Genomic DNA, 15,655 nt, shown 5'->3' with positions numbered 1-15,655 from the left:
ACAAACCTGTGAACCACATCCACAATATAAAAATCTCGATTAGGGATCAATTCGGTCAGTTGATCGAGGGTATACAGACTACATTGACACTTCATTTACGATGATTTTAACGCTGACCAATTCTAGGAATGGTATAGGTTTCCAACACTCGCTGTCCACTGTTAACGAAATCTCTACAAGATACCGTGAAGTAGCGCTTATGGAAATGAATCCGACGTTGACCAGACCTAAGCCATGCTTTTTTTACTTGGGCAACGGCAGAACTGACGAAAAAAAGCGCTACGTTGAAAGTATCAGTTACACTTGGAAGGATGATTTTTAGATGAAAATCCTCTGTTTTTTAGTTTAAAAAAAATTGTCTCAGTCACCATGCCCAAATTGAAATTCGGTGGGGGTCGAATGAGAAATCAGTGACAGCAAATTTGAGCAACATTTTCGGATCAATTTCGCGTTATTACCACTTTGCCATCAAATGTCGGTTGCAAAAATCAAAATGTTCAGCAATCATCGTATTCATCGCAGCAAGAAAAGGATCATTCACTCATCTCTTCAACTAATAATAAAAATAATAATATTAATAATGATGATGAGAAAATGTGGCGATGCAAAATAAACATTGTACCGATAGTCATTGGCGCTACAGGGGTCGTAAGCAAAAAACTCATGAGACATATCCAACAAATTCCGGGCAACGTTCGATTCGACATGATCCAAAAGATCACATTATTGGGCACTGTGCACATTCTTCGGAAGGCCTTGAATGCACCACTGGACTAAAATTACATTGTGAATCACAGCATAATTTCTGTAATCTCGATTCTTCATCTTCAATCATCTCTACCTCTGCTCTGTAACCCTTGCCAATTCTTCATCTGCTGCAATTCTGTAATCTGACTTCTCCATGTATTGCATAGGAATAACAATTTGAATGTATTACTAAAATTTTAAAAATTTACTCCAATCTCGCCATTTTCCTTTGGGGGCAGGTTGCTTCCCGGATTATGTGTGTATTTACCAGTTTTACTGTGAATAAAGAATATAATAATGAAATCTGACTTCTCCATGTATTGCATAGGAATAACTATTTGAATGTATTAGTGGAATTTTAAAAATTTACTCCAATCTCGCCATTTTCCTTTGGGGGCATGTTGCTTCCCGGATTATGTGAGTTTTTACCAGTTTTACTGTGAATAAAGAATATAATAATAACTCTTTACCTATAATGGCCGATACCGATGTCTCTCTCAAATCGTGATAACGACCCTACAATCCTACATGATCGGAAAACCGATAACCAGCCGGACTCTAGTTATCACTTCTTTTCTAATAGTCTCTAATCATCATATACCTGGACCACATTTGAATCTAGCGAATCTTACATACACTAAATATGAAGTAGAAGATTAGATGACTTTCGAAAAATTGCATCAACGCCGTATGCAGCCGTATATATGCCTACAAACGTCGAGTTCAATCATTTTCTTGAGAATCTTATGCCGGGTGTTGGTATGGAATGTGTATTCCTTTGTAATACATGCCCACCGGCATTTTAGCATTTGGCATTACTTTTACGGAAGCATTTAACATAGACGAGAAGGGACGGCAGATAGCGCTGATGATGAATTTCAGTACTCAATGATAATCGAATTTTTTTGCAGATCAGATATATTATCTTCGACCATATCGTCAAATCCGTCCTTCTTTTGCTACTATGTGATGTGTAGAAAATATGGAATATATTGCGCAATGCCCAGTGTGGATCCAAACGCGGTCTCAGTCCAACGACTTATACAAACTGCAAGCTGCGATAATTGCCATCAGCTAAAAATGAATAATGTATTTGAGACATGTGCAATGTATTCTTGCTTTCGTGTTTTTAATGACGACACTCATCAAAACAACTTTCACCTGCAATACACGTGCAACACAATACAATACGATTATTATCATAGACACCTAACCTATATGCCAATTGCACAATCATGTAAAAACACGGCTGCTAGAAAACCAGGGCTTGCTCCAAGCGACATTGTTACGAATGCTTGGCTCTTGGTAATTGCCATGATCATTGTGTTGAGGCGCTAAGATTGTTTAGATTAGAATGATACCAATTTCCGACTATTTACTGCAATTTCAGGGTAGTTGCAGTGCCGTGACCAATTTATGATGTAAATTTTCGGAATCAATGCGAGACTAGATTTTCAGTACCTACTTCAATAATTTCTCCGCTTGTAAATCTGTTTACATGTGATGTCGACTCGATGTTATCGGTTAGCGATCTTTTTAATTTCTCACCTCAATGAGGGCGAATGCAACAGAAACTGCACCAATGATGATTTCGTATCGCGCCATGAAGTCTTGAACCTTTTCCTTGCATCCCTGGGATCGAACTATGAGTTAGACATGTTGTATGTTGGGAGTGCATCCATATAGGTTCTATATCAGGAATGTACCAGTCAATTCTGGCTAATTTTAAAAATACAGCAATAATATTATACGGTCGCAAGGCTGGGCTAAATCGCGTAACTGAGTGATTCCGTTGTGAATCGATTATTATGTTTCAGGTCGAGTATTCGAGTAGTACTCGTTATGTCGTCACAGCAGTACGAATGATGTGGAAAGTTCGAACATGAACTTATTACCACTAAGAAGATAATGTCAGTTTTACCTCACATCAAAGATGATTTGCTAGTTTTTGACCATTCCTATTTCATTGCACTTTGTGACAATGCTGTGAATTGATGATGGCTTCCCAGAAAAGTCATTTCCAACCACGTACATGGCTTTGTACTACATGTTTCCTATGATGGGAGGTTATCAATCTACGTATACAACCTTCCACAGGGGAAATAGCGTCGAAGCTATTACCCCCGTTGATAAATTAACCCTTAGTGGTAATAAGCGATTCCGTATTCACGAATCGGTTGCTATCCTACAATATTTTATCGGCACTCACGTCTGTGTAGATATATTGCTCATATTTTCTTGGGTCAAAACCGGGGCAGCTTTCGTTGGACATCGCTTTGCAACAACCCTGGCTCACTTTCGAAGTTGCTGCTTCATCTGGGGGTAACGTAACCATCGTAGCAGGGCTGGATGTCGTGTTGACTGTGAGCGATTGGTTGCCGACAGTAGTTTCTGAAGTGTATGGATAGTTTAACAGTGATGCTCCTAATGAATATAGAGTATTATTGTTGAAACACTCTACTTCAGTAAGGATTTATTATTAGACACTGTATTTTAACTCCCTAGACCAGCGGTGTCAAACTCAAATTGCTTCGCGGGATGGATGCAAACCTTCAAATCGCCCGCGGGCCGCACCAGTCATTTGATTTTAAAATCGTATCCTATCTTTTCACTTAAATACTTTATCATCAAGTAGGCTATAGTATATACATATAATAGTAAATTGTATTGTACCACGGATCATAGGGGTTTAAAATTAGCAAGTAGCGAGACTTTCTTTATTCGCGAACAATGGCGATTCGGGTTCATATGGAGGTCGGGCACCTTTTGAGTAAGAAGCGACACGGCAGTGCAACCACGAATATTTGCATTGTATTTTCTACAACCTTTATATTCTACATGTAACCTGCTTATAACGGTTTCGCCTTTGGCGTATTCGGTTTTGTGAACAACTACGTTTTTTGTTTCATTTTCCCATAAAACTCTAAATTTAGTATGGACCCAGTGACTTCTCGAAATTTTACGATAAAGTCATCGACTTTCTCCCAGCGGTAACTAGAAAGAAACCACAACACAACAGTCGAGTGGTAATAATATGGCCTATGGACATGCTCTACATTTGCTGTCTTGAGACATTTTTTAATTCAAGAAATTCCTACAAAAAACTCACATTTGTTACAGATGTGATGGATAAAAATATAGATCAATCCACTCAGAATTGGTCCGCGGGTCGGATGAACTGGCTTGGCGGCCGGATGCGGCCCGCGGGCCTTATGTTTGACATCCCTGCCCTAGACCGACAACATCAAACTAAAATCTGTTTCTAGGATCACGGTCACAATCGGCACTGTCGGACATTTTCGAATGAAAAAAAACAGGGATTATGCAAAAGATGGTGTGTCAAAGAGTACTTATACTTTTTCGGAGTACTCAAGTACATTCTGTCTGCTTCCACTCCTTACTCATGTGGCCACGTTTTTAAATTACCTTTAAAGAGCTTCTTGGAGGTACAGAACTTCAATATACAATTGAATAATATATTTATATGGGAATGAACCCGAATATTTTCGGCTGAAGCTCGTCAGGGTTAACCGTCAGCATCTATTGGAGAATTGGAAAGAACATTGTATACAGACAAGGAGTAATCACGATTAGTAATCGTAATCGTAATCGATTACATTCGAAAAAAATCGAAGTCATCGTAATCGTGTTCGACTACTTCACATCAGACATGGGGTGATTACTTCATGAATGTAATCGATTGCGATTACGATTACGATTACGATTACAGCAAAATCAGGAAGTAGTCGATTACGATTACGATTACATTGGAAAAGTAATCACGATTACTCACGATTACATTTATTTTGCATCTTAGAAGTTATATTGGAAACAATATATGGATTGCGCTGAAAAGGCCTAATGAGATAACAAACTTCCTTTAAAAAGATGCGTCATTTACTTGTTGCGTCATAATGTAGCCTACCTATTGCCCATTTTTATAGAGGACGATTTATCGCACCCAACGATTTGCATTCTTGCCAGGTCCATGTTTGCCGCACCCCAAATTTCCCAATAGGGTGAGGAACGAGCTCGAAGAGGACTCAAAGTATTTCGTAGACCACCATAAGGTATTGAGTATTTTCGAGGGATTAAATTGACTTTAAAATTCTCTCTGGATAAGCTTGATTTTGAAATGCATACGTCTTCCCCTCAACAAAAAAAGCATAGCCTACTTTGTTTATAGTAGGGCTGCATTTAAAACAGCCCACGCTAACATGACATATATATAAGCCCATGGCTATGACGGCAGGTCCCAATGTTGAGTAAAGAATTGTGAAATGAGGATTGGCGCCAGTTTCAAGTAGAGTCATATGAGAATAAGATGCAGAGAACATAAAATTCTGCCTTCGACTTAATACAGATAATGTAGGCCTACTGCAAGCTGCCGTTACGAGAAACGGCAAAAACGGCACGGTTATGATGCACCTGTTGATTATCAATGCTTCGTTGTGGAAACCGTAATGTTTTATTTGACGAGTACAAAATTTCAAATCTTTGTCCGGTGTACGTACGTACTACATAGGCCTACTGCTCGCCAAGCAGCATCGGTCAAACTTCGTTAAACTATAAGCATAACCAAACATCAATGCACAAGTTACTATTTTAAACTAGGCAGAGTGGTGATTAATTATCCTGCTGCGAGGTACTGGCGCGTGGAACGTTTTGATAACCTGATATACAGCACGGCGGCTGTTCTTACGATCAGACCATGGAAAACTGAATGGGATAGAACGGTAACTGCGTGACCTGTCAATCAGATACGGTTGAATGACAAGTCATCGCAGCCAGAATGTTTCGATTGTCTGCCGTGATGCTCCGGCTATCGTAAACACACTTAGCGGGTTAATTAAGTGTTATTATTATCGTAGCTTGTCTAGATTACTTTTCATGTAGTAGACATTTGTGATTAAGTTGAACATCGACTGCAGTGTCTGTAGTGCTGTATTAATATTATTTTAATTTCATCAGGTACACGGCTTACTCATTTATACTGAATATCTATTGAAATTATGGCCTCGCAAGTTAGTGACGTTGTTGAGGAATGGTACGATATTCCCCCGGAAATTGTCCATGAACTTCTCTTCAACGACTTTGATGAAAGCATGGACACCATATCTGTTCCAAATATTATTCAGCAACCAGTGGATCTTGAACCATTGCTGCGCTCATTGGAGTTCAAAGACCCACCAGAACTCCTGAAAAAGGTATTGAACTAGCTACGAGATGGATTATCAGTATGAATTCCACTAGAAATCCAGATGATATTGTGATGAGCTACAGAAAGGTTTGCGGTGATCCAATATTATATACAAAATCAAGCGACAGGCTTTTCTCTGCCAAATTTTTACTCGATTTCTTTGCGAAAGAACGAATACCTCTTATTTGTACAAGGGCTATGACATAAATTGAACATTGGTGAACAAGTAAGATATATTATACCTGGTTTATTGATAGCGCAAAAGTCTGATTTTCAAACGCCACTGCTCATTATTACGTCAGAGGTTTTAGATTTGCTCGTCATTGCGTAAAAAGCAGCCACACATAGGAAATAGATTGGCATTGTAGTGGGATTGTATAAGAACACCTGCCATGCCGTATGTCAGGTTATCAATACGCTCTAGACCAGGGGTCGCCAACTCAAAACGGGTCGCGAGCCACTTTTCAAAATTCGTCGAGGCCGCGGGCCGCATGACTTCAATATCGAGATAAAAATAGGCAACGCAGTTTAGCAGCCACGTTTTAATAACTCTACGTCAGTACAGCGCTGTTTTCTCAAACATGTGCGACGGGTATAGTTACCACAGAAGAAATAACATTTTATTGAAGAAGTGCAAATGCAACAAAAGAAATGAAGATAATCAATTTTATTCTATTTTGAACTATGAGCTGCGCACCATACCTGACAACACTCTTCATCAACTAAAGCAGATGTGACCAACCTTTTGCTATTCACGGCTGCATTTCGATTACTTATGTTGGCTACGACCGCATTCCAGCGCATGGTCGTAATGCACTAACTGGAGATCAAAAGCCCACGTTAAAATGTCCATGTCCATTGTCCATTGCCGGTAAACTCCGGACTAATCTATATACTCATATCGGCTTACTCTGCGCAACAAAATCGTGAGTAGTCATGTTATGAATAACCACCAGGATTCGTTGTCTAGTCGCGCAGAGCGCGAAAATATTTTCATATTCTTGAGTGAATTTCGCCATTAATATTATTATAGTTTCACATATTACTATCAAATATTTATCCTTTCTCAGCCCATGTGATCGAATTCACCGGTAGAGTTGATGCAGATGATGTCTTAGAAAATTTAGGAAAGTTATTAATGCTGTGTTGCATTTTAGGGTGGGCCAATTTTTTTATTCCCGTTTGTTGCATGGTGTTATTTCTTGACATCCCATCAGGATTTTCGGTATAGCGAAAGGATATTGGATTCGCTCAAACGTAGGCCTACCAGAACCAAATTTCCTTCGTGATGAGCAGAACACGATTACAAATTGGTATTTATTCATGGGGCGCATCATTTTCCTCTGCTGATCGCATCTCTACTGTGGAGCTCTGATTACAAAGGACACTATTAATATATAAAATGAACACGCGTTGAGCCGCGCGCAGCGCGAAGAAAATTTCGAGAATAATTAAAACCTCTCATTAATTAGAGAGTCAATTCATAAATTCAATTTGCATATTGACGACCGCCAACACATCGTAATCGAAATAAGTGTCGACGGCCGCATAATCTTCCTTCTACTGCCACATATTGGCCACCCCTAGACAAAAGAATCGACCTTGGGGTTAGCTAGACACGGTATTTGCTGAGAAACTATCTCCCCGTCAAGCTGGGTCTTTTGGGGAACCCGAAGTCGTTTTCTATGCGTCTCTGTCTTGGCAATGGTGGACCATTGCACTTCAAGGCAATATGCCCAAATGCCAGTTCATATCAACGAATTCTTCCTCCATGGAATGATATCACCATCGCCGCAGCAGTGAGAAATAGTGATATTGGGCATAGGAGAATAGCTTACTTTGAACAACCACAACAACGATATCAAAATCAATTTAATAATTTCAAAATGCTGTACAGATCGTTCTTCCAAAATCTCAAATCAGGCCGCGGGCCGCAAAACACAACCTTGCGGGCCGCGTGTTGGTGACCCCTGCTCTAGACGCCGCTACCTCGCAGCAGGATAAAAAACAAAAAACCTGCCTGGTTTCAAAAAGTAACTCAGGTATTGATGCCTGGTTATGCTTATTTAAACGCAGCTTGACCGTTGTTACTTGGCGGGCAGTAGACCTATATCTACGTACGTACGGTCGTACGTACACTGGACAAAGATTTGAAATTTCAGATTCGTCAAATGAAAGAAACATTACGATTTCCACAATTAAGCATTAAAAACCAACAGCTACTGATATATATCTTAACCGAGCCGTTGTTTGCCGTTTCTCTTAACGGAAGCTTGAAGTATCTGTATTAAGTGGAAGGCAAAATTTGATGTTCACCGTATCTTTTTCTCGTATAACACTACTTGAAATGGGCGGCAATCGTTATTTCGTAATCCTTTACTCAACATTTTGAACTGCAGCCATAGCTTATACAACATGTTAGCGTGGGTTGTAGCTAGAATCAGGATCAAAACAGCAATTCGTCTCTCCAGTTCAAACTTTAGTCTTGGCCACATGGTGATCAATTTTCAGGTTGATGACTGAATTTCCTCTGTGGGTGCCCCCTGGTCGTATTTGTGTTGGAAGGACAGGACTAAATACGTCACGCCCATCCAGCGCGGCTATTGACAATGGACTCATATATACAAAGTTTCGGCATAAGTTGTTTTTTGGTAGAACACTTCCGAGCCGCATATTGGCCGAAACTGCATATGTCTTTTGGTGTGTCGTGGCCCGGTAATGACCGGCACCGAAATACCTATTCCTATAAATTAGGCATGTTTTTTTCTTGACGGAGAGGCGTATGAATTTCAAAATCTGCTTCCACTGGTTGGAATCAAGCCAAATTTGGTGAGCATCGTTTCTATAGACAACCTAACACTTTCATGGGGTGAACAGAAGATTTTGAAATTTTTGTTAATTTAGTTTTATATAATAAATAAAAACTTTGTTCTCCTGTAGCAAGGCGGCTACTGGTTGGAATTGCACCAAATTTGGTGTGTAGACTTAAATTAGGTAACCTAACAATTTTATCAAGTAGCCAGTACGATTTGAGAAAAAAATAGTCATTTTAGAAGACCCCTAATGTACATGACAAAGTCGTGTGGAAGCCACAATCTGCTTAATGTTCAAAAGTTCTGACTGACGAGTCAATAAAACCATGAAAGCTGACCGTTGCTAAACTATTGGGACCGTTAATTTTTCAAAATTTTCGAAAGGGCTCACGGCAGGAAATGACTCGGGCCGAGACTCAAGTCACGATTTCTTGGTGACTCAACTTGACTCGAGTCATTTTCCAACTGTGTAAAATGACTCGACTCGGGTCAATCTGTGTATTGACCCGACTTGTACGCGAGTCATTGTGAATCACTCGAACCAAGTCATATGACTCGAGACTATGATGGCTGAGACAGACTTCATAGCAGTGTTGGGATGAATCGAGTCATGACTTGACTCGAGTCAGACTCGAGTCAACTTTTTCGTATGACTTGACTTGACTCGAGTCACTTTGCAGAAATGACTTGACTTGACTTGACTCGGCGCTTCAAAAATGCCGATTGACTCGTGACTCGGAGCAAAATTTACGAGTCAATTTCAAGTCATCAAGTATAAACGGTATCAAATAAATCATTGCATTTTGTGTATGTTCGTATTGTTCGCAATACGCTTGTGTCCGCTTGTTTCCTCCTGATAATCCTTGACTTCGTGCTACGAACGGCCTTCCCGGACAACTCGGACTTCTTTGAATGGCGGCCACGGCAAGGAACACGTACGCGTACGACTCGCGAGGCTATCCACGTAGGTATTCTTGCCTACGCGGACGACCTCGCCTTGCTTGCCCCGAATACCGCGTCGGCACAGCGCCTCATCAACCAACTAGAGGCCACCGCCGCTCTTATTGGCCTCCAGATCAATGCCAAGAAGACTGAGGTTCTGGCCATACCAGCTCTGCCGGAGAACGCGACACCAATTCAACTGGGAGAAGTCAGGCTCAAGAATGTCAAGAGTTTTATATACCTCGGTATTGACGTCGCGGACTCCGGAAAAGCACTGAAGGCGAGGCGAGCAAAGGCCTGGGGCGCGGCAAGACGGCTACATTGCCTCTTCCACTCAAGTGCCTCACCCCAACTCAAGACCCGCATTTTCCGTGCCACTGTCGAGCAGGTTCTTCTTTACGGAATAGAAGCACTCACGCTGACAGAAAAGCTGGCTAAGACACTCAACGCCAACTACGATGCACTCCTCCGCTACGCACTCGGCATCCACCACCCGGAGCACATATCCACCAATGCTCTGCGCAAACTCACAAAAACAGTCCCATGCCGTTTGCTGGCTGCTGAACGACGCTTACGCTTAATCGGTCATCTAGTGCGGCATCAAGACGATCAACCAGCCGCCGCCATCATCAACCACATTCCGACAGAGCCATGGCGCAGAGGTGGCTGGAATAGAACCACATGGCGCTCAACAATAGAGACCGAGCTAGCGCAACGCGGGCTATCGCTCGAAGACGCCCACGACCGCCCACGCTGGAGGCGCTTGATAAGGGCCCAAAACTGATATCTTGATGTTCCTTTGTTTCCTGTTTTCTTTTGCCCTTTTATTTAATTGAAAGCCGATATATATATATACGCTTGTGTCACTTGTGAAAGTAACCAGGCATTCATTGAATGTACGTTTAAATGATCCTCCATTATTGCATCACAAATACATTGATCACAAGCTAAATGACCACAGGTTACGTTGCCGTAGTAGTAGCAGTATAGTAGTAGAAGAATAAGAATATAATAGCAACGTGTGCTTACATTGCCCAGTGATCACCTTTACCAACCCTCTTTTATGATTTAAATCTGGCGAATATAGTTGATACGTTTGTTTTCTCACGGATGTGTAGATGGTAGTATATTGCACCATACCAATTTGTTACAACTTCTCGAGGCTTCGCAATACGCTTGTGTCACTTGTGAAAGTAACCAGGCATTCATTGAATGTACGTTTAAATGATCCTCCATTATTGCATCACAAATACATTGATCACAAGCTAAATGACCACAGGTTACGTTGTCGTAGTAGTAGCAGTAGTAGTAGAAGAATAAGAATATAATAGCAACGTGTGCTAACATTGCCCAGTGATCACCTTTACCAACCCTCTTTTATGATTTAAATCTGGCGAATATAGTTGATACGTTTGTTTTCTCACGGATGTGTAGATGGTAGTATATTGCACCATACCAATTTGTTACAACTTCTCGAGGCTTCGTGTTCGAAACTATTGGCTGATATTAACAGACTGTAGCATAGCTATAGTTGGTCACGTAGTTTATTGGCGGTTCTACGTGTGCGTGATAGACACAGCGCCTACTTGCAAGCATATAAAACTTAATATTCGTTATTTGATGCAAGATAAATGACAAATTATTCTGCCTTTCTCACAGCAGGCAAAATGTAATGACATTGAATCGTCCCTGATACTTCGAAAATTCAATTTGACTTGAATTGTGACTTGACTCGTGACTCGACTTGACTTGACTTGACTTGACTCGAGTCACATCCAAAAAACGAGTGACTTGACTTGACTCGAGTCACCTTCGAAAATCGATTGACTTGACTTGACTCGAGTCAAAAGGTGCAATGACTCGAGATGACTCGTGACTCGAAGGTAGTGACTTGATCCGAACACTGATCGAGTGTGACTGTAAGCTATCTGTATGGTGCACGTGTTATCAAATCAAACTCGTTTGTGACATTGACTCCACATTGATATGACCGTACGCAAACAGTTTTGAAGAACTATATGGGATTCGATTGAAAACGGCTTTATTACAAAGAAGCTGAGATAAATCCATTGCTTATGCTGCTTGCTAGCCGCCGTTTTCAAGTGGTTGTTGACGACGTCCAAAACTACTTAGCAGTTTAGGACAGTAGATGGCGAATGTGCAAGGAGCGAGCCTAGCATAAGATTCAAACGAGGGTGAATTTGGATGGGAAAACAACGCATTGAAGGATCTTTACTGGATTACTTTTGGATTTATACCTCTACTTCGACGCCTACAGCTGGATCGTTTTGCCTACTAAATATTTCTGCGCATTAAAAAATATTTTTTATTTGTGTCTGTCCTATATTTAGGCCTAAATTTTATGCTCGTTGGTCGTTGCAAGAAAAAACAAAAAAGACTGGACGCTTCACGATTTTGCGTGTCATAAATATATGTCACTAAAGTCATTATCATTATACAAACATTTATCTATATTGTTCAGGACACCAATCATCTGGGACCTCCCTGCCCGGTGAAAAACAGAGAGAGGTCGACACAACTTCAGGGTATGTTGATCAATGTGTAGAGTAAAAAATTTCTCGGATTTTAATCCAATCATTTTAAACAGTGTTGACCCCCCGAAACCACGACGCAGACGTCGTCATCGGCGTCGCCGCCGTAGAACGGACATAGCGGTTACAGTTCCTTAAAAAAAAAAGAAAAATAAGTCAATCACCTTGGAACTGCAATCCGAATCGGTACGTTTATTATGCCTTGTTCGCAGATATTGAGCGAGCCCCAACTTATCCCACATTTTACTTCCAGATCACCCTCAATTACGTCGAGGGCGACGTTAAATCAATCACCCTCAATTAATTCTGTTTTCTGTTTTTATTTTTTCATGTTTTAATATAAAATTCATTCAAAACCTTGCGTTTCTCACAACTGAAGCTGGTGTTTCTGAAAATGAAAGTTCAGCATTTTGGTACGTGACAGTACAGTTGTGTGATTGTAGTTCGTGTGATCCCAGAAATGGTTGATCTAAAGCCAGGTTGTAGTGCTTCATCTATTAGGGAAGGAAGGGATCGGATAGGCAGCAACTGCGTGATCCCAGAAATGGTTGATCCGAAAGCGCACTAGTTAGGAATGCTTTGTCTAGCAGGGAAGGAGAAAATCATAGGCAGCCTCTGCGTGATCGAAAATCATAGGCAGCCTCTGCGTGATCCCAGAAATGGTTGATGCAAAACGCACTAGGTTGAAATTCTTGATGGGGTATAGCGTCGTATTTCGTGTGATCCCGGAAGTGGTTGATCTAAAACCAGGTTGAAATGCTTCATATAGTAGGGTAGGCTAGCATCATGTGGGCAGAAACTGCTTGTTAAATGTGGCCATGTTCTAGTTTTCAATCTAGTCTAATTTCTGGCTTCCTGACAATGCTACAGGACCTGCTAGTGTGAAATGAGCCAAGCTTCCTGTACACACGTATATGTGTAGCTACAAGTGTAATTCTAATCTAATTCCGATGAATTGTAGATGTAATTCTAATCTAATTACGAAAAACTATGTAGTTATAATTCTAAATCGAGCCTAATCTGGTGAAGGTGTGTAGCTGTAGTTCAAATTCTAATCTAATTTGGAAAATAATAATTTAAAAATAATCTAGTGGTCCTAGTCTTGTTGGGACAGCCGAAATCGGCAGGACCACCTAGTCGTTTTGAAGTCTATGGTCGCGTGCGCAGTCAAGCAAAATTAGCAACCCAACAGAGAACATCCGCAGGTATCCTTTCTGCTGGATAGGCATTAATCTTTGATGTTATCTACAATTCCGTTACATCAGAGCATTATCGTGGCTACCGGAGCAGTTTGTAAATGTCACAGCATAAGACATATCATCGTCTACTCGGGCCGCGGACACTTTCTTTTATAAATCATGCCACTCTGCAACAATGGTTATCGCCGTCGACATGATGAGAATCGCGCGATCACTCACAGTATACGACAAGAACGTAATGGTGTGATAATCCTGCGTCTCTGTTTGCGTGTGAGCGTGCTAGCATTCCCACGCGAGGCGTCGAAACCTTTCGTCGACGTTCCGGCATACATGTTGATGAATTGCGGATTAGATTCTCGCTTATATCTGTATTGTTAACAGGTGCGAGTATTGAGTCGGCAATAATAATTCGTCATAACTAGGGCGATTTTTTTTTACCTAAAAAACGGAAGATTTTCTCCTAAAAAATCTAAATTTTGACTTTTTTTGAACTAAAAAAACTGAAATTTGACCAAATTTTGACCTCACGTATGCAAATTAGGTGTTTTCGCACATAATGTTAAAATTGTACTACTTATCTTCATTTCTGGTTGGAACTGTCTGTCCTTACAAACAGGGCTTTGGAGCCGGAGCCGCTAATGGATTCAGATGCTTAATGCGGCCCTCGTGCTAAAAGGTTCCCCACACAATACCTGCAGTAGGCAAAAAAGATTGTTACGTATCCAACAAAACTTATATAGCGAGAACTACCTTCTTTTCTCTCGCCACATAAGCCTTCATCCACACCTGGAAACACGAGGAATTGGTGACATTTATCGTATGCATGTGTAGAGCAGGGCAGTCTGGTCAATATTAAGTAGGGGTTTAAAAGGATTTGTCCTCATTTTTACTTTTTTGAAAGACTACAGTCTCTATAGTGAAACTGCTGAAGTAGGTATATACGCATTTGAAATTGAAACTGTGTCCAATTGACAAGATCCGTAGTGCAGGTCAAGTTGGAATGATGCACATCCCGTCACTGTGTTTGATCCATATTTAACAACAGATCTAGTTGGTTGTTGGTGTAACATTAGACATCAGTGATGCTGATGCTCAACATAGATTCGGTAATGCAATGCCAACTTGTATACTTTGTAGTATCAGCGCGCATCTCTGATATACATCCTGTTCGATACTATTCCGGAGCAGGCAGAATTTCACATATTTCAAGCCAGACTGAAACATGCAAACGGCATCTTCAGTTTTTTTTTCATTTCATAACATCGCATTTGATTTTAAGCTTGGATCATATATGATTTTCCGCATATTTTGCTTGCTTTAGGCAAAGTTTTTGAAACAAATTTTGTTTCGTTCTATTTGTTTCAGTTTATCGTGATAAAAATGATATTAGGCCGTGTTGTAGGAAAGTTTATGTTGAATCTGGTTTCATCCATTTACCGCAAATATTGATGTTTTTTTTCTGTAAATTTGCATTGGCTCATCGATTTGATGTTAGAATTTGACTCCAATACCCTGATGATTCCAGGTGCTGATCTTTGTCGTGGATAGCAACGACAAAGAGCGGATAAACGAGGCCCAGCTCGAATTGAAAAGGATTGCTCGACGAAGACGGACTGCGCAACGTTATCGTGCTGGTCTGCCCCCACAAACAGGATATGCCCAGCGCCATGAACTGCGCCGAGATTGCCGAGAAACTGGGTGTGAAAAACATCCGAAGCGAACAGTGGTTCGTGCAGTCTACTTGCGCCACTACCGTCGACGGGCTCTATGAGGGCCCGGATTGGCTTTCGAATGCTCTTAAGAAGAAAAATAAGTAATGAGTGAGAACAATTGCCTCTGTGAACGCTAACATTTTGTATATTTCTATTGCCGCTTACCACGTGCTAGTGGACACTCTCTATCCATCAAAAGCATTTTTACCAGTTTGAGACGGATACTATTCTCTCCATGGTTTTTTGATTTATATTTTACCGGCTTTGTTGCTTTACTTTTAACTAACGTATTCTATTCTGATCTCATTTCAGTTACTTCCTTTGTATCGTGCTTGTAATGATGACTGTTGATTTCGTATTTGCGGTTAATAAAGGTTAGTTGCGGTAATTTGTGTCGTGATATGTTGAAAAGTGGGCAACGTTTGGTGTTGGTGAATGGAAATCACTCGGAATGCCAACCGGTGCCGTGTTCTACGTAGAGATTACGTCA

At 40.8% G+C, this 15,655-nt stretch overlaps 1 protein-coding gene and 1 pseudogene across 1 annotated transcript; one reads left to right on the top strand and one right to left on the bottom strand.

Moving 5' to 3' along the window:
• Positions 1-1,554: 1,554 nt before the first annotated feature.
• LOC145459592 (CD63 antigen-like) lies at positions 1,555-3,366 on the bottom strand. The gene is made up of 3 exons (XM_080338182.1): positions 2,957-3,366; positions 2,296-2,379; positions 1,555-1,821 (listed from the first exon to the last, which is right to left on the bottom strand). Exons 1-3 carry the CDS (start codon positions 3,080-3,082, stop codon positions 1,774-1,776), a joined length of 258 nt encoding a protein of 85 aa, XP_080194308.1. The 5' UTR covers positions 3,083-3,366; the 3' UTR covers positions 1,555-1,773.
• Positions 3,367-5,759: 2,393 nt separating this feature from the next.
• On the top strand, positions 5,760-15,270 carry LOC145459734 (ADP-ribosylation factor pseudogene; annotated as a pseudogene).
• The last annotated feature ends 385 nt before the right edge of the window (positions 15,271-15,655 follow it).

The sequence above is a fragment of the Botryllus schlosseri genome, unplaced genomic scaffold (genome assembly GCF_051294905.1).
Source record: "Botryllus schlosseri isolate E-star unplaced genomic scaffold, Bs_hap1 Bs17a, whole genome shotgun sequence".
Taxonomy (NCBI): domain Eukaryota; kingdom Metazoa; phylum Chordata; class Ascidiacea; order Stolidobranchia; family Styelidae; genus Botryllus; species Botryllus schlosseri.
This window is presented reverse-complemented; position numbering and strand designations above follow the sequence as displayed.

Excerpts from the sequence above, each read along its gene's own strand:
- LOC145459592 (XM_080338182.1), bottom strand. The coding sequence starts at position 3,082 with ATGGTTACGTTACCCCCAGATGAAGCAGCAACTTCGAAAGTGAGCCAG. Across the intron at positions 2,380-2,956 it reads AGCAATATATCTACACAGAC|GGATGCAAGGAAAAGGTTCA; the intron begins GTGAGTGCCGAT and ends GTTCGATCCCAG. Across the intron at positions 1,822-2,295 it reads TTGCATTCGCCCTCATTGAG|CTGATGGCAATTATCGCAGC; the intron begins GTGAGAAATTAA and ends ATTCATTTTTAG.